General features: G+C 39.7%; 1 protein-coding gene across 1 annotated transcript in view; it reads left to right on the top strand.

The window, feature by feature from the left end:
* The first annotated feature begins 268 nt into the window (after positions 1 to 268).
* The window catches only part of LOC126371983 (sodium-dependent serotonin transporter), a 28,868-nt gene continuing 12,468 nt past the window's right edge, over positions 269 to 16,668 (top strand). The window contains exons 1-4 of the mRNA XM_050017479.1: positions 269 to 331; positions 1,192 to 1,353; positions 1,838 to 2,012; positions 3,152 to 3,286. Of these exons, the coding sequence (XP_049873436.1) occupies positions 269 to 331; positions 1,192 to 1,353; positions 1,838 to 2,012; positions 3,152 to 3,286 (535 nt within the window). The remainder of the gene's footprint in view (positions 332 to 1,191; positions 1,354 to 1,837; positions 2,013 to 3,151; positions 3,287 to 16,668) is intronic.

Raw genomic sequence — 16,668 nt, 5'->3', positions numbered from 1 at the left:
AGTAATCAAACACAACTTGCAGCCACTGTTGATATGATGTCGTAAGCTGGATATGATGAACCTTATGGTGATAAGGGGTCAGCCTATCGCCCATAACATTAGTCCATCACGTTAGAGGACACAATCCCTCTATCGGTTTTTACGACATGCCCGGGAAGACAAGCAGCTGAACGTGTTCTATGTTTTTATTTGCACCCAGAACAGCATAGAAGCAAAAAAAAACAAATATAGGGCTATAAAAAGGCCATATTGAATGTGAAAGAAAAATATGAAGTTGTTGAAGATAGTGCTAGAGCCAACTATGTTTATGACGACAAATCTCAGTCAATGGGTCAATGGTAAAAGTCGGTAGGTATTGAACATTCATTTAAAGACAAAAAAATATCAGCTCTACCACTCTCGCGTCGTCCGGTGAAATCGTAAAAGATACTGAACCAGACAACTAATCTTCTTAGCCTTTGAATCGGGGATTCCTTTCATAGATTTTTCTATTCAAGTTTCGTTTAACATTTTACTAATATGCGCACAGAGAACTATATATTATGTCACTACTTCGTTCAAAAAAATCCGTGTTCGCAGAACGCGTGGCTTACGTCACAGTGTAACGTCACGTTTCGAATCCCAACTCGAGCTTTAAACCACTGAATTCGACTTATGAATTCAGGTTTGGATCATAACATAACATAAACTGCCTATATACGTCCCACTGCTGGGCACAGGCCTCCCCTCAATCAACCGGAGGGGGTATGGAGCATACTCCACCACGCTGCTCCAATGCGGGTTGGTGGAGGTGTTTTTACGGCTAATAGCCGGGACCAACGGCTTAACGTGCCCTCCGAAGCACGGAATCATCTTACTTTTTCGGACAATCAGGTGATTCAAGCCTGAAAAGTCCTTACCAAACAAGGGACAGTCTCACAAAGTGATTTTGACAATGTCCCCATCGGGAATCGAACCCGGACCTCCAGATCGTGAGCCTAACACTCTAACTACTAGACCACGAAGGCTGTCATTCATTATTAATAATTGATATTCTTTCGACTTTCTTTTATCGTTTTTTATTTTGCACGCTCTCCTATTACACGGAAGGCTTGACTCGTATTTCATGGGTCTTCAACATAGATCACGACATCAACACCACTGGACCACAGGGACCGTTATTCTTTATTATATTCTGTTGCCTCCCCACAGGGCGAGAGCCCGGGCCCCGAGCGGCGCAGCTCGTGCGGGTCGAGCGCAGGCTGCTCGGCCGCGCCCGCCATGCCGCCCTCCGACACGCCGCCGCCCGCGCCGCTGCCCACCGCGCCCGCACCCGCGCAGCCTGCGCAGGCGCCTACCAACACTACCAACAACGTGAGTACCACAAATGTCAATACAGGGTTTTAGTGACATCGTAACGAATACTGAGGGCACACCCCGGACGCTTCATACAAACAACCTCGTTTTACACAGACACCACATATTGACGTTATCGTATGGGCGCATCTTTGTGTGTGACGTCTGACGCCATACGATTGAAGTCTAAACTATGTTCGAGGGGGGTGAGGTAAACCTCGCTCAGACGACAGTGGGGAGCGGAGAGTTGCTGTATACGTAGAATTATTCGTTATTCTATGCTGACGGGGAGGATTCAGAACATGATTCTGTTTGATATCAAGTGAAATTTCCAGCGGAAAATTCATGAAAAATTTTGTTTTTTAAATTATTTTCAGTTCCATACCTAGCAAATGCCTATTCACTCTAGCCTTGAAGACCTCCAGATTAACGAATTGGTAAAATAGACGACAGCAGGCAGTTTTAATCCTTGTCTTGTATTAACTCGTAGCTCTTTTAATAGTACCCTGACTACCAGCAGGTGCAGAAGACGCGGTCGGTGGTGGTGTCTTTAACCCCACCACGACAGCGCGAGACGTGGGCCAAGAAGGCTGAGTTTCTTTTGGCGGTGGTGGGGTTCGCCGTGGACCTCGGCAACGTATGGCGCTTCCCTTACATCTGCTATCAAAATGGCGGCGGTCAGTATAGCCATGACATAGAGAGCATTGTGGTGTAAAAGAAGATGTAGTGACTTGAATTGGGAAGGAATTAGAATCATTTATTCAACGTAATTGTCATAGATAAACTTGTTGAAAGTAAATTTAACATTTTTGAATCTACGCCATTTCGCAAGGTGTTATGGCTGAGGAGAAGAAATGACAAGAAACTGCAACAGCAACACATCTCTCTCAACTGAACACTTTAGGCTAAAAAAAACGAAACAAATATATTTTTATTATTAATCATAAGTTACTTATTTCTTTAAGCTTTTGTATTGGTAAGTACCATTAGTAATCGATATGGAAGAGCGCGGTCTTCTAACACAGGTGTTGTTCACTTAACAGAAGGCCGCTACACTTGGCAATGATTGTACCTTTTTGTTATTAAATAACTTTTTATCTTTTAAATCAATGTAGGTATACCTCTATATTACAAATTATTTAATGAAGATTTGACAGGTCCGGTTTTTTACAGAAGCGACTGCCTATCTGACCTTCCAATCCGCGAAGGGAAAACTAGCCCAATACAGGTTAGGTCACGTACCTCCGAAGCGCATTTCTCGGGAATGTGGGTTTCCTCACGATGTTTTCCTTCAACGCTGAGCACGTGATAATTTATAATCCAAACGTGAATTCGAAAAACGATTTCGAAAATCATAGGTTTAGGCCCGTGCTGGATTCGAACCTGTGACCTTACAGTGAGAGTCAAGCGTTCTTCCAACTGGGCTATCACGGCTGGCATTGCAGAAGACAGGTACATGCAGTTGCGTATTAGGTGGTATATAAAATTAAGGTACCTACATAGATAAGATAGGTAGGTAGGTGTTATCACCAAAAGTATTTCTAATTAACATAAGCAGCCTATACACGTCCCACTTCTGGGCACAGGCGGCTCCACTGCGGGTTGGTGGAGGTGTTTTTACGGTGATTAGCCGGCCTCTAGTGATAAAATAACTCGTAGTATATACCTACATTGTTTTAAAAGAGAGTTTGAGGAAATGTGTGAGAGGGTGCATGCGAGCGTGTTATTTAGTGCGAGGGTATGTGTGTGTGTGTGTGTGTATGTGTGTGGTGTGTGTGTGTGTGCATGTAAGACTGACATCAATACTCCCTTGCAGGAGCCTTCCTGATCCCATACTGCATCATGCTGCTGTTCGGCGGTCTGCCCCTGTTCTTCCTCGAGCTGGCGTTGGGGCAGTACCACAGGTGCGGTTGCCTCACGCTCTGGAAACGGATCTGTCCTTGTCTTAAAGGTAAGTCGAATTACACTGCCAGTAGCGAAGGGCTTGGGTGACAGCTCATCCGCAGATGTATTTCATCCGTGGATAAAACGCCACTCTCTACAAATAGGAGGCGTCGAGTCATCCGAAGTGGTGCTGTTATTCGAAGGAGCCGCCACCTAGCTAATACTACTGTAGTATTTTCATCCAAAATTGAGTAACACCTATATAGTTTTTAGAAAAATATATTTTATATTAAATAATTCACCGCGAATATGTACCATAATAATTTTTCGTCCATAATTTCCCTGCAATGCATGCAATTTATTTTAATTTTTGTTAACAAATCCTCGCAATAGACACGCAAATTATTTAATGATTTGATTTTTTTACGCTAGTTTCAATCCAGGAAAAAAAGTTGGCCCAATTTTTAACTAAATTATTTATAAAGTGTTATAAATAAATAAAAAAAAATTGGAATGAAAGAAATCAAGGTTTTACCAGTGAACACGATCACGGGGAATTTGCAATATTGATTACCGTCGATATTAACCGAAAATGTCACACTAGGAAAACCCTGTGGAGATTTAAAAAAAAAATACTGGCAAGTTGGGACACTAAAACAAGTGGATGGAAGAATTTTTTTTTTCTTTTTACAATAAGTAACACCTGTTCTTGGAGAAAACCTTTTCTTGATGAAAATCAGGTCAGAATTTGTTTTTCAAGAGGCGCTTACGCGGTTTTCACTATAAGACGATAATGGTCCTTAAAACATAATTTGATTAGAAAAACAGGACAGATATATAGTACATCGCCTAGCGCGAAAGAGACAAAAGATACGTCCAATCAAAAACCATAGTTCATCATGCAATTGACCTCGGCCTACACCAAGTAGCATTAAGTTTATTTGAAGTTAAAATAGCTACCAATATCTTCGCAAAACTGCAAAGAATTCTCAAATCAAAAAATACAACCGAATTGAGAACGTCGTCCTTTTCAGTCGGTTAATACACCATGGTAACCGCCACACGGAGTACACAATACCAATGATTCTCTAAGTGATTGCTGGCACCCTGAGGGATCCCCCCTCGCCCCTCCATTGCCCCTCGTATCAGGGATCCATTAAAACCTTTATTCGTGTTTAGACATCCGATTGGGAAATCTTCTGAAAGCCCTGGTTTGTTTGATCTGCTTACGTTTTGGCGCAATTTTAAAGCAACCATTTGAACAAGAGATGTCTATTAGATATTGAGAGGAAACAATTGGTAAACGATTCGAACTGTCATTATTATCTACCAAAGTCTTATCCCCTCATTCAGTTTTAGGACTTCAATTCAGTTTTAGAATTTATCTTTCATCAATCTAACATACGAGTAACATAAACAACCTATATAAGTACCTACGTCCCACTGCTGGACACAACGGCCTCCGTGGTCCAGTAGTTTAGCGTTGGGCTCACGATCCGGAGGTCCCGGGTCCGAATCCTGGTGGGGACACATCACAAAAATCACTTACTGATCCCTAGTTTGGTTAGGACATTACAGGCTGATCACATGACTGTCCAAAAAGTAAGATGATCCGTGTTTCTGAAGGCACGTTAAGCCGTTGGTCCCGGTTACTACTTACTGATGTAAGTAAGTAGTCGTTACATGAGCCATGTCAGGGGCCTTTCAGCAGTCATCTTCTGTCGCGTGGGTTGTGAAGTGGATTACCAACCTCATCAACCCTGGTGTCAGGGTTACTATAGAGGCGCCAAAGTCCCCTGACATGGCTCGTGTAACGATTACTAACTTACATCAGTAAATAGTAACCGGGACCAACGGCTTAACGTGCCTTCCGAAACACGGATCATCTTACTTTTTGAACAATCAGATGATACCGACCTAAGCAATGTCCTAAGCAAACTAGGGATCACAAAGTAATTTTTGTGATTTGAACACGGGGATACGAACCCAGAACTTCCGGATCGTGAGCACAACGCGACTGCACCACGGAGGCCGTTGACAAAACTATTCAAAGCGAATGTAGCCCTTACACGGACCTTTTTAATCTACGATACATTTGAATGACCTTTGAAGACCCACATAGTAGCTTATCGAATGTTCACGAGTTTTGTATAAGGGACAACAGAAAGATTTGAATTCGTATTATACAGGGTGTTAGTGACATCGTAACGAATACTCAGGGGGATGATTCAGACCATCATTCTGAGTTTATATCAAGTGGAATTGTCCGTCGCAAAATTCATGTTTTTTTTTTTAAGTTTTTTTAAATTATTTTCAATTCTATACTTTTGCGATGGAAAATTCCACTTGATATCAATTCAGAATCATGGCTCAAATGATCCCTCAAAGTTTTCGTTACGATGTCACTAACACCCTGTATATATGTACCGTGAAGTTTTTGAGAAACCTTTTTTTTAATGTGCATTTCATCACGCCTGTATCTCCGAAGGGGTATATAGAGGTGATTGTATTTTGGCTTGCACAGCCATGAAAGAAAGTGCATTTCTTCGAGGCAATGACGTCATAAATCGCCTGAAACTGACGAATAAGGCCAATGACGATGATTGTATTGTGCCGAGGTTTTTCTTGCAGCTTCTTTTCCCCGGCTATACAGATTGTGAGAAGCTGCAGTAGTTTTAGGCGGATGAGACGTTCGTTATGTTAAATTGACGATTCAAAGTGTAACTATGTTACCTACTGAATAAAGATATTTTTGAATTTGAATTTAGTGTTCAATCGTATGGGTGTCAAACGTCACATACACAGATGCGCGTGTACGATAACGTCAATGTGTAGTATCTGTGTAAAACGAGGTTTGAATGAAGTGCCCGGGTTGTGCTTTAGGTTTCCTTGGCTTACCATATAATATTGGACCACCAGAGGATAAAGATATTTTTGAATTTGAATTTTACATCCATTTGATGATGACACGTGATGTTCAAGTCCCATGTTAATAGAGGGCGAGCCTATTGCCAGTAACCGGGCACAAATCCCGGAAACCACATGATATTAATTATCATTAAACAAAAAATCAAACTCATATAAATTTGACTCAGTTTATAAATAGCAATACTCTTAATTAAAGCACATAATGGCCCCGATTCCTGCAGACACCGCCTAATTTTATTTTAAGTTATATCCGTCATTTTCATATCCGTCGAAAAGGAAAGGGACGGATGATTCACAGCTCTTAATTTTAGGAAGAATGAGTAAATGAATGAATAACCCGGCCGAATCAAAAGGTACGTCGCTGGTATGCAATCTGTTTGACGTGCTGTCTACTTAACTGTGTCGGGTTATTGACGGATGTAAAATTTTTAGACGGTTGGTTTAAATTTGTGCTTAAAATTGACGTGTGTTCCATAAATTTTATACTTGTCGATTACCCGTCCTTTTCCTTTTCGGCGGATAAGAAAATGACAGATATAACTTAAAATAAAATTAGATGGTATTTACAGGAATTAGCACCAATAACGGGTTCTTACCGCGTTTAAATGGCGATATGAGACTCCCTATATTTCGACACTGTTGCAAGTGCCATGATCACGGGATGACTGATGAGATTGGAGTGGAGTAGGTAGATCCATAATTTTCTACGGGCAGACATATCTGTCTACCCTCTTTCTTTGCCGCTTGTTTATGTTTTTGATATCGGAATGTTCGGAACCATCTGAACTCGCACGAAACTCACTACGACAAACCGCACTCACTGTGTCCTCACGTTTTTTCACCACATTAGGCCGTTCCAAGCTTTTTACAACACCTACTACTGGATTCCACATGCTCGATAATTTGAACCCGTCTTCTCTGTTGAAATTTTTGTTTTCTGATTTCAATAGCCTCTTAGCAATACTCTGTTCGAAAGGGCAACTTCGCAGACAGGAAAACTTTTTTTAAAATAATATAAGCTCGCGTTTGACCACTATCTCACGAGATGGTAAGTGATGATGTGGTCTAGGATGGATCACGCTTTACCCAGCAAATGCCTGTTCACTGTAGCTTTGAAGACTCCCAGATTATAACGAGTTGGAAAATTTTGAAAAACAAACGACGGCAGACAGTTCCAATGCTTCGCTGTTCGCAAAACTCGCTAAAACGGCAATTTCTCAAAACGGCAAAATACAGGCAACTTTAGTACAGTCACTCCGTGGTCCAGCGGTTGTACGTTGGGCTCACGATCCGGAGGCCCCGGGTTCGAATCCCGGTGGGGACGTATCACAAAAATCACTTTGTGATCCCTAGTTAGGTTAAGACATTACAGACTGATCACCTGATTGTCCAAAGTAAGATAATCCGCACTTAATACGGCACGTTAAGCCATTGGTCCCGGTTATTATATACTGATGTAACTAAGTAGTCGTGACATAAGCCATGTCAGGGGCCTTTAGCGGCTCAATAATAACCTTGACAATAGGGTTGATGAGGGTGGTAATCCACCTCACAACCCACACGATAGAAGAAGTATAGTCATAGTCAAAAGAATAGCTGACCCCGATACCGACCCGCCGGCGTGGTCGACGATTTCCCTCAATCAACGCTTATCGCTATCGACCCACTAGCGTCGACTAATTCTTTCAAATATTTTTCCTCTCAGACGACGCCCTGAGCCGAGGTTCGCGCCCAACTCGGCACCCTCAGACCTGTTGTCTTAAACGTTGTACCGCGTGAGAGCCTTCAGCTCTCCCCATTTGCCCGGCCAAGTAGTTAATGCCATCTGCGGCAAATCTACAATAAGTCACGTCAAAAAAAAATTCAAAAGAATAACACACGCTATTCCAATCTTTTCAATGTTATCCCTAAAATCTCGGCCAATCGTGTCCGAGTTTTATACGGGACCATTACAGGGGTCTTTATAAATATACAGCAGGCAATGCTTTTAGAGGCGAGACAAATAGTGGCTCTCGCTAGATGGAGTGTCGATGGCTGGTTAAAATGGATGAAACCTGGCCTGAGTCGAGTGGTCATCGGGGGTCAGATGGGCAGTGCAGCCTTTCCTTTTATACTGAACTGGGTGCGAATAAAAATAACGCGTTCAGCTTGAAGTTGTGACGTTTCAAGTTGTGAGAATCTGCAGTAGTTTTAGGCTATCGGCGCTCGTTATGTAAAAATTGACGATTCGAAGTATAAACTTAGTTTTAGTATTATTATTATTTTTATGATTTTGGTTTTTCTTCTTTTGTTTTGTTAATGATTTCTGATCTTGGTTTTTTTTTGTTTTTTTTCTGTGTATTGATTTCCGTGTGGTTTCTAGCCCGGGTTGAATGTAATGTACCTGTCTGTCTGTGTCTGTGGTGTCCGGAAGTAATCAATGTTTCTTTCTTTCTTTCTAAACTATATAATCATTACCTGATTTGCGGACTGAATTTCGACAGTACATTACTTCGACACGTAGCGAACTCCGAAAACATTAGATCGACAGGTCATTGCTTCGACAGACAACACTTAGACAAGACACACCTTCGAATGACCACTACTTAGACAGTCGATTGTTCGACAGACAATGCTTAGACAACACACAAATTCGAATGACCTCTACTTCGACAGATTTTTTAACAGAATATCGTACCGAAAGAATAATCCCCTGAACTGTATAGATAATAAAATTTACCTAATAGAGTACCCAATTTATTTATTTTCCCGTTAAATAAAAACACAAATTTACAAATCAACAAAATTTTCATTTCGTAACCTTTCAAAATCGTACCCATACAATCTTTTGTTAAAATAAAATCAACAAGATGGAGATTTATTACTGAATAAAGATATTTTTGAGTTTGAGTGACTTAGTATGTAGGATTTTCTCAGACGGCATTAACTACTTGGCCAGTTATCCTGTGCAAAATTTAAGACTTTTTTTTGAAAACGTCATGCCTTGCCCATGCCTGACTTCTAAATAACTGTGTGACCTGACCGGACCGCAATAATTTCCGCCGAAATTAAATGATCTGAAGCGAAATTAAATGATTTATCCATTGATAAATCAATAAGTTGGGTCAAATTAACAAGTTATAATCTATTTTATTACTGTCATATATTTATATGCTGAGTAAGACCCTTTTAAAACTATTTTGAATCGTAAATTTTTACATAAATATATTTGTTGTCGAACGTCCCATCTGCCTAAAAATAGTGCAGCTTCACACAACCTGTACAGCCAAGGAAAAGTACAGAGTCGTTCTTAAAAAAAAAACGAAAGAAGTAATCTAATCTAGGCTATAAGATCCCACTGCTGGGATAAGGCCTCCCCTTCCTCTTTCCATTTTTCGCGGTCCTGTGCGTACTCCGACCAGTCCTCCGACAAGCGTCCAAGTCGTCACGCCATCTCTTTCGAGGTCTACCACGATGCTGATACAACAAGTCGCATAGAAACCGAGCAAACCAAATCATCATGATTCACGCCGCGACTTATGCTGAGTGAGACCAAATTATTTCGACGAACATCCTTTTTGGCTTTATTTTTTTAAATGACGTTATCGTCGTGCTTTTGTGAGTGACATCATTTTAAAATAATCAATTTCTATTCTATTCTATAGTAAAAAAAGAAGTAGCACTATAATTAAACCTACATAGGGGTCAGATGAAAAACGTTTTTGAAACGACTTTCGCAACGCAGTAGGAAGCGCAGCCAATGAAGGGCACGTCAAATATTTGCTCGACAGATTCCGACGTCGACAGATGAGAGATCGAATCGCTATGTCGCGATTGATATACCTATGTACGGTTACACTTTGGTACCATGTCACATTAACTTTTTTGACAAATTGAACTGTAAGTCTCACTAAATGTCAAACACGTTAGTGCGACAGTGTCCTAAAGTGGGTACACTATATTGCTCATGACTGTACAGGGTGTTAGTGACATCGTAACGAATACTGAAAGGGATGATTTAGACCATAATGCTGTGTTAATATCAAATGGAATTTTCCGGCGCAAAATTCATGCTTTTTGGGTGTCTTTTTGAAATATTTTAAATTCAATACTTTTGCGATGGAAAATTCCACTTGATATTAATTCAAATTATGAGCTGTAAAGATTTTCCTTCATTTAACGTTCTAATTTAATGGAAAACAGACATTTGCATCTTTCATCTTTGTTTTTGGGCATAAATGTTGACCTTTTTAGTTATAAAAAGGTCAACATTATAATATGTAATTATATGTAATTGTGCCTGCATATGTTATAATATGTAATTGTGCCTGGGTGTTAACCCAGGCACAATTACATATTCTACCCATTATTATATTTGATACCTTCAATTGTGAATAGGAATTTGCTAGAGGCGTGTTGTCTTAGATAATTTCGTAGTCAGAAAGTTGACTCCAAAGACACTATACCTCCGTACCTACTTACAATAATATATTTTTACGCGACACTGTAGACCCGGAAAAGAAAAACTTGCAAGAAAGTACAGCATTTTTGTCCGTGATCTATTGCCCTTATCAATGTCGACTGTCGCTGGAGTCTCTATCTGCTATAATTTGACCAATCAAACTGTTGCTTGGTGGAAAATTCCCTTCAGAAATATCTCCATGAAGATTCAACTTATATAGGGCGTTAGTGACACCGTTACGAAAACTTTGAGGGATGATTTAGACCATGATTCTTAGTTAATATCAAGTGGAATTTTCCGTCGCAAAAGTATGGAACTGAAAATAGTTTAAAAACAATAAAATTTTCATGAAATTTCCGACAGGAAATTCCACTTGATATCAACTTACAATCATGGTTTAAATCATTCCCCAGATACTTCGTTACTTTTATTTTTATTTTCTTAGGAAGATTAACAGTCAAATAATAACTATAGATCTAGACGATAGATGTAGACAATGCTAATGAGAAATCTCCACAAATAGGAGGTTACGGGTTACGGTGCCACTAACACCCTAACACCCATACGTAACAACATAACAGCCGTACGGGTAATGCGGCTACCTGTACACTTTGAAACCATGTTACATTAACTTTTTTGACAAATTAAACTGTAAGTGTCATTAAATATCAAATATGATAGTGCGACAGGGTTCAAAAGTGGGTACATGATATTGCTCATGACTGTACATAGTTGTACGAGGTGTAAGTGACATCGTTACGAATACTTAGGGGGATGATTCGGCTCATATTAACTCAAGAGTCATTAGCTGAATCATCCCCCTCAGTATTCAGTACGGTGTCAGTAACACCCTGTAGAAGTGATGATAAAGTTAGCTTTCGAATCTAGAAATAATTCGTCTCTGATTCGGAAAGTTGTTATTAAATTCGTTCCTCGCTATAGTCTAGATGAGGCCTGTGGATAGAGTTGCCATAGTCAGCCGCGTTTTGGCAAAATTCCAGCAGTTTACCTAGTCAAGTAAGCGGGACATAAGTAATGTGAAAATTATCAAAATATTCATCATCAGCTGTACGACGCCCAGTGCTGGGCATAGGCCTCCCCCAAGGATCAGGATCAAAATAATAATAAATTTTATTTTTTACTTTTTTAAGTAAGAACATGGTTTTACAGTGGCGTTCACTCCTGTCATTTATTTCATTATTATTTTTCCATTCCTAGTTCAGAATTAACAATATATATTGGTAATTAATGCGCAAATGATTATTCATCATCATCAGCCCATTAACGTCCCCACTGCTGGGGCACGGGCCTTCCCTATGGATGGATAGGGAGATGATTGATGATGCTGTCAAATGATTATTATTAAGTGGTTATTATTGGTTTTTTATTTTTATTTTTTATTTTTAGTGATACATTTTGTCATGCCATTACCGACAACAAATTGTTTAACTTGTTGTTGATTGTTTGTTTGACTTTTTGTAATTGTTTCTTTTTATTTTGGTGCAATAAAATGAATTTGTATTGTATTGTATTGTTTAAGTACAAATAAGTTGGGGTAGTCTGTTATTGGCTTAGCGTGTACCTTGTATTAGTAAATACTACTGATGTATATTATTAAGCTGTTGATTACCTGAATAAGAAATAAATAAATAAAATTATAAAGGTCCGTGCCTGACACGGTCTTAGCACGGGCCTGGTACCTACCTATGATACGGTGTAGCGGGCCCTGAGCCTGTAACCCGGTGTGTGAACTTCTTTCGTAGCGCGAACTATAATTAAAACCTGCATTATATTTAGACAATTGCCAAGCTGAAGTGGCAGTGGGCAGGACACATACCGAGGAGAACCGATGGCCGCTGGGGCGGAAAAGTTCTCGAATGGCGACCACGTGTCGGACGACGCTCAGTGGGTAGGCCCGCTACAAGGTGGACCGACGATCTGGTGAAGGATGCGGGCAACGCAGGACCGATCGTCGTGGAGATCCTTGGAGGAGGCCTATACCCAGCAGTGTGCGTCGTACGGCTGATAATGATGATGATGATGATTATATTTAGTCTTTGTTTTGTAATACCGCGGTTTGTCTTACTTTGGGGACGGATTATGCGGGACACCTTTTATATATTTTAGGAACCCTCCCGTGCTGATCGGGACCAAGACACCTGTCCGCACTATGTACACTCGAAGAAGCAAACTTATACTAGCAGGTGTGAAGACAGTGACTTAAAATAAGAACTTAACTAATTGAGTATTTCACTGAGTCAAAAATAAATTTAAAACTGCTCATCTAGAAATAGTAGAATAGTTAGTTAGTTAGTAGGATAGTTTGTTTTATATTTGTTACTGTGGTGTCCCTTTATAATAAACGTTTCTTTCTTTCTAGAAAGCCAGTCTAAAATGATCAAAAATCAATCTCATTTTACTTTTCGCTTATTTTCGAATTTTATTTACGAATTAAGTAACAATGAGTACGACGTTTGACAGATTTTATTGATGACGTCACAAGACAGTATTTCCATACAAACTTACAAGAAAACTTTTGGCCTCTGACATGGCTCATGTAACGATTACTCACTTACATCAGTAAGTAATAACCGGGACCAACGGCTTAACGTGCCTTCCGAAGCACGAATCATCTTACTTTCGGACAATCAGGTGATCAGCCTGTAATGTCCTAACCAAACTAGGGATCACAGTAAATTTTGTGATATGTCCCCACCGGGATTCGAACCCGGGATCTCCGGATCGTAAGCCCAACGCTCAACCACTGGACCGCAGAGGCCGTTTATGTTCCGTGAGTTAATATAAAAAAAAATCCCAAAGACACAATAAGGACTTAGAAGTTGTTCTCTCATTTAAAAACTTCATCTGGCACCAAACATTACTCAATTCTAAATCATTTTTCGATCATAAATGACGTCATGACGTCATGAGAAACGCGTAATGACGTCATAAACACGTGTGGAACATGTTCGTAGGCAATAAACATGCGTAACCGAGTTATCTCGTCGCTCCCTCGGAGCAATCGTATCTTTAGCATACATAGACAGACAGAATTATGTCTCAATGTGTTATTATAGCTTGTTCAAATATGGATCTTGTGAATTGGTACAGAAGTTGAAGGATTTTTACCATTATTGTATACTTGTTTTATGATTACGCGTATACGACTTGAAAGACAATAAAACTTAACGGTCTCCGTGGACCAGTGGTTGAGCGTTCGGCTCACGATCCGGAAGACCCGGGTTCAAATCCCGATGGGGACATATCACGAAAATCACTTTGTGATCCCTAGTTTGGTAAGGACATTACAGGCTGATCTCCTGATTGCCCGAAAGTAAGATGATCCCTGCTTCAGAAGGCACGTTAAACCGTTGGTCTCGGTTACTTCTTACTGATGCAAGTTAGTAGTCGTTACATGAGGCATGTCAGGTGCCTTTGGCGGTTCAACAGTAACCCTGACACCAGGGTTGATGGGTTTGTTAATCCACCTCACAACCCACACGATAGAAGAAGACATAACATAACGTCGCCTATAGTTAAAAGTGATTATATTAAGCGCCATTTTGAAAAAAAAATTAGACGAGATTTCCTTCCACAAAACCTGGGTTTAAATACTTATGAGTAAAAATTGAAACCATAAAAACTGGATTAAAACTAGCGTGTGTGTGTGTGCGTGAATGTGTGTGTGTTTTTCAAAAAGGCGCTTACAAGGTTTTCTGTATAAAGCGACGACAAGCTGACGACTACATAGTCGTTAGAATATCCCGATTGGGGTAGTCAGAGGTACATCCATCGCAAGATGAACTAAGTACACACCTCACCGAACTTTCTGAAACATTGAAACTTGTCTTAACTGGTCGCAACGAGTGGGAGAATGAAGCGACATCAAGCCGACAACATCCCACCTGTTGGTAGCTTCTACTGCGAAGTGTACGGTAGAATTTGTAGCTCCAGAATTGGCTTGCAATGGAAAAAAGTGCACCTTTTTGAGTCAATGATAGTTAGTTATAAATCGTCTGAAACAAGCGTATGAGGCCCATGATGGTACGGAAATAACTACATGATTTTGAAATCATACAAAGATTTAATTATCTAGTTTAGAAAGATATCTCTTGCGTGGCATTGTGTGTAGGTACTAGAGTAAGCAAAATCCCGGGATTTCCGGGTACTATAGTGTATACTTACAAGGAGCCTTGCAGATATGTTTTCTCAATTTGATAATAAATTATTCTATATGAATATAAATAAGTATGTCAGTGTGTAGTATACGGAATGTAATACTCCACAATTGCAGTCAATCAGTTCCCCCATTTTTGCAACGAAGCGTCTCAAACGTAAACCAATTAGCAGTCGCGATGCGATATCATTTGATTACCCGCCGACAGATGGCGCTGATTCGATTCAAAGATGGCGCCTATGACGTCACAAGTTGCCGGCAAGTTTGCGCGCGAAAATTGGCATGATTAATTCGATTTTGAGCGTTGGAAGATTTATTGTCAGTTCATAAAACGGTTGTTAAACGTGTTTGCAGCTGGCGGTGTGGCAAATTAACTTTGTTGTAGATCATTCATCAGGGAAATATTGAGATTTTTGACTGTATTTACATTTACAAAACTTGCTTTGACAAGGACGTATAAAAAGGAAATAAGGACATCTATACTTATAATAAATCTGTAGAGAGGTCAATTCTGTACATTAAATATTTTTTCAAAATAACTATCAGGGGATGATAAGTGATCGATACTGATGCCAAAAATGCAATCAGTAAAATTTTTGTCTGTCTGTCTGTCTGTCTGTCTGTCTGTCTGTCTGTCTGTCTGTCTGTCTGTCTGTATGTTCCTTATAGAAACAAAAACTACTGGACGGATTTTAATGAAACTTGGTACAATTATTCTTCACACTCCTGGACAGGTCATAGTATACTTTTCATCACGCTACAATCAATAGGAGCAGAGTAGTGAAGGGAAATCCTTTTGTATGAAAAATCTAAACTACTCAAGTTAGACGTTTGAAATTTGGCATGCAGGTACCTTAGATACCGTAGAGGTGCAATAAGAAAGGAATTCCCGAAATTCCCACGGGAACGGGAATTAGCGGAAAAATATTTTTGTATGAAAAATCTAAACCATTCAAGTTAGATGTTTGAAATTTGTCATGCAGGTACCATAGATACCGTAGAGGTGTACTAAGAAAGGAATTCCCGAAATTCCCACGGGAACGGGAATTAGCGGGAAAATCCTTTTGTATGAAAAATCTAAACCACTCAGTTAGACGTTTGAAATTTGGCATGCAGGTACCTTAGTTAACTTAAACCTTAGTTGCAACAGGATATTGCAAAATTCTCACGGAAACGGGAGTTAGCGGGAAAAAAACATTTGTATGAAAAAATCGAAACCGCGTAAGATAGATGTTTTCAATTCAATTCAATTAAATTATTTATTGCATTCCATGTAGTACAATGGGGTGTTACATAGGCATAGGAACTAAAACATGGACCCTGTAGGGCACAGCAACGTTGAAGGGAAGAGAGGAAGTGTGTATTAAAATTAAAACTCAATGAACAATCAATTAAAAAAAAATCAATTCAATCAATTGATTCAATCTAGCATGCATGCATACCTTAGTAAATATAAAGTTTATTTTTGGCTGCATTTTGAAAAATGGGAGTTATTGGGAAAAAAATTGTATGAAAAAATCTAAACTGCATAAGTTAGATGCTTGAAATTTGATATGCACTCCCACACACACACAAAGATCTCTCTCTTATATAACACGCCACGCGGACGAAGTCGCGGGCAAAAGCTAGTCATTAATATAGCCAGTAGATAATTTATAGGAACCGGCTAGTTTAGGAACTATCGACGTTAGAAATTACTTTATTATTATAAAATAAAATATTAGAATGTTGGGTTTATTATAACACATTTTGTTTGTCTCATAGTGATTTTCTGAGTAATTATAACCTTAACGTTGTTATAACGTTGAGGAGCTCGGTGGCGCAGCGGTAAACGCGCTCAGTATGCGATTGTTGAAGTTAAGCAACTTTCTCAAAGGCCGGTCTTAGGATGGGTGACCACAAA

This window comes from Pectinophora gossypiella, chromosome 13 (assembly GCF_024362695.1).
Source record: "Pectinophora gossypiella chromosome 13, ilPecGoss1.1, whole genome shotgun sequence".
NCBI lineage: Eukaryota > Metazoa > Arthropoda > Insecta > Lepidoptera > Gelechiidae > Pectinophora > Pectinophora gossypiella.
The sequence above is the reverse complement of the archived record's forward strand: the minus strand, read 5'-3'. Positions and strand labels throughout refer to the sequence as shown.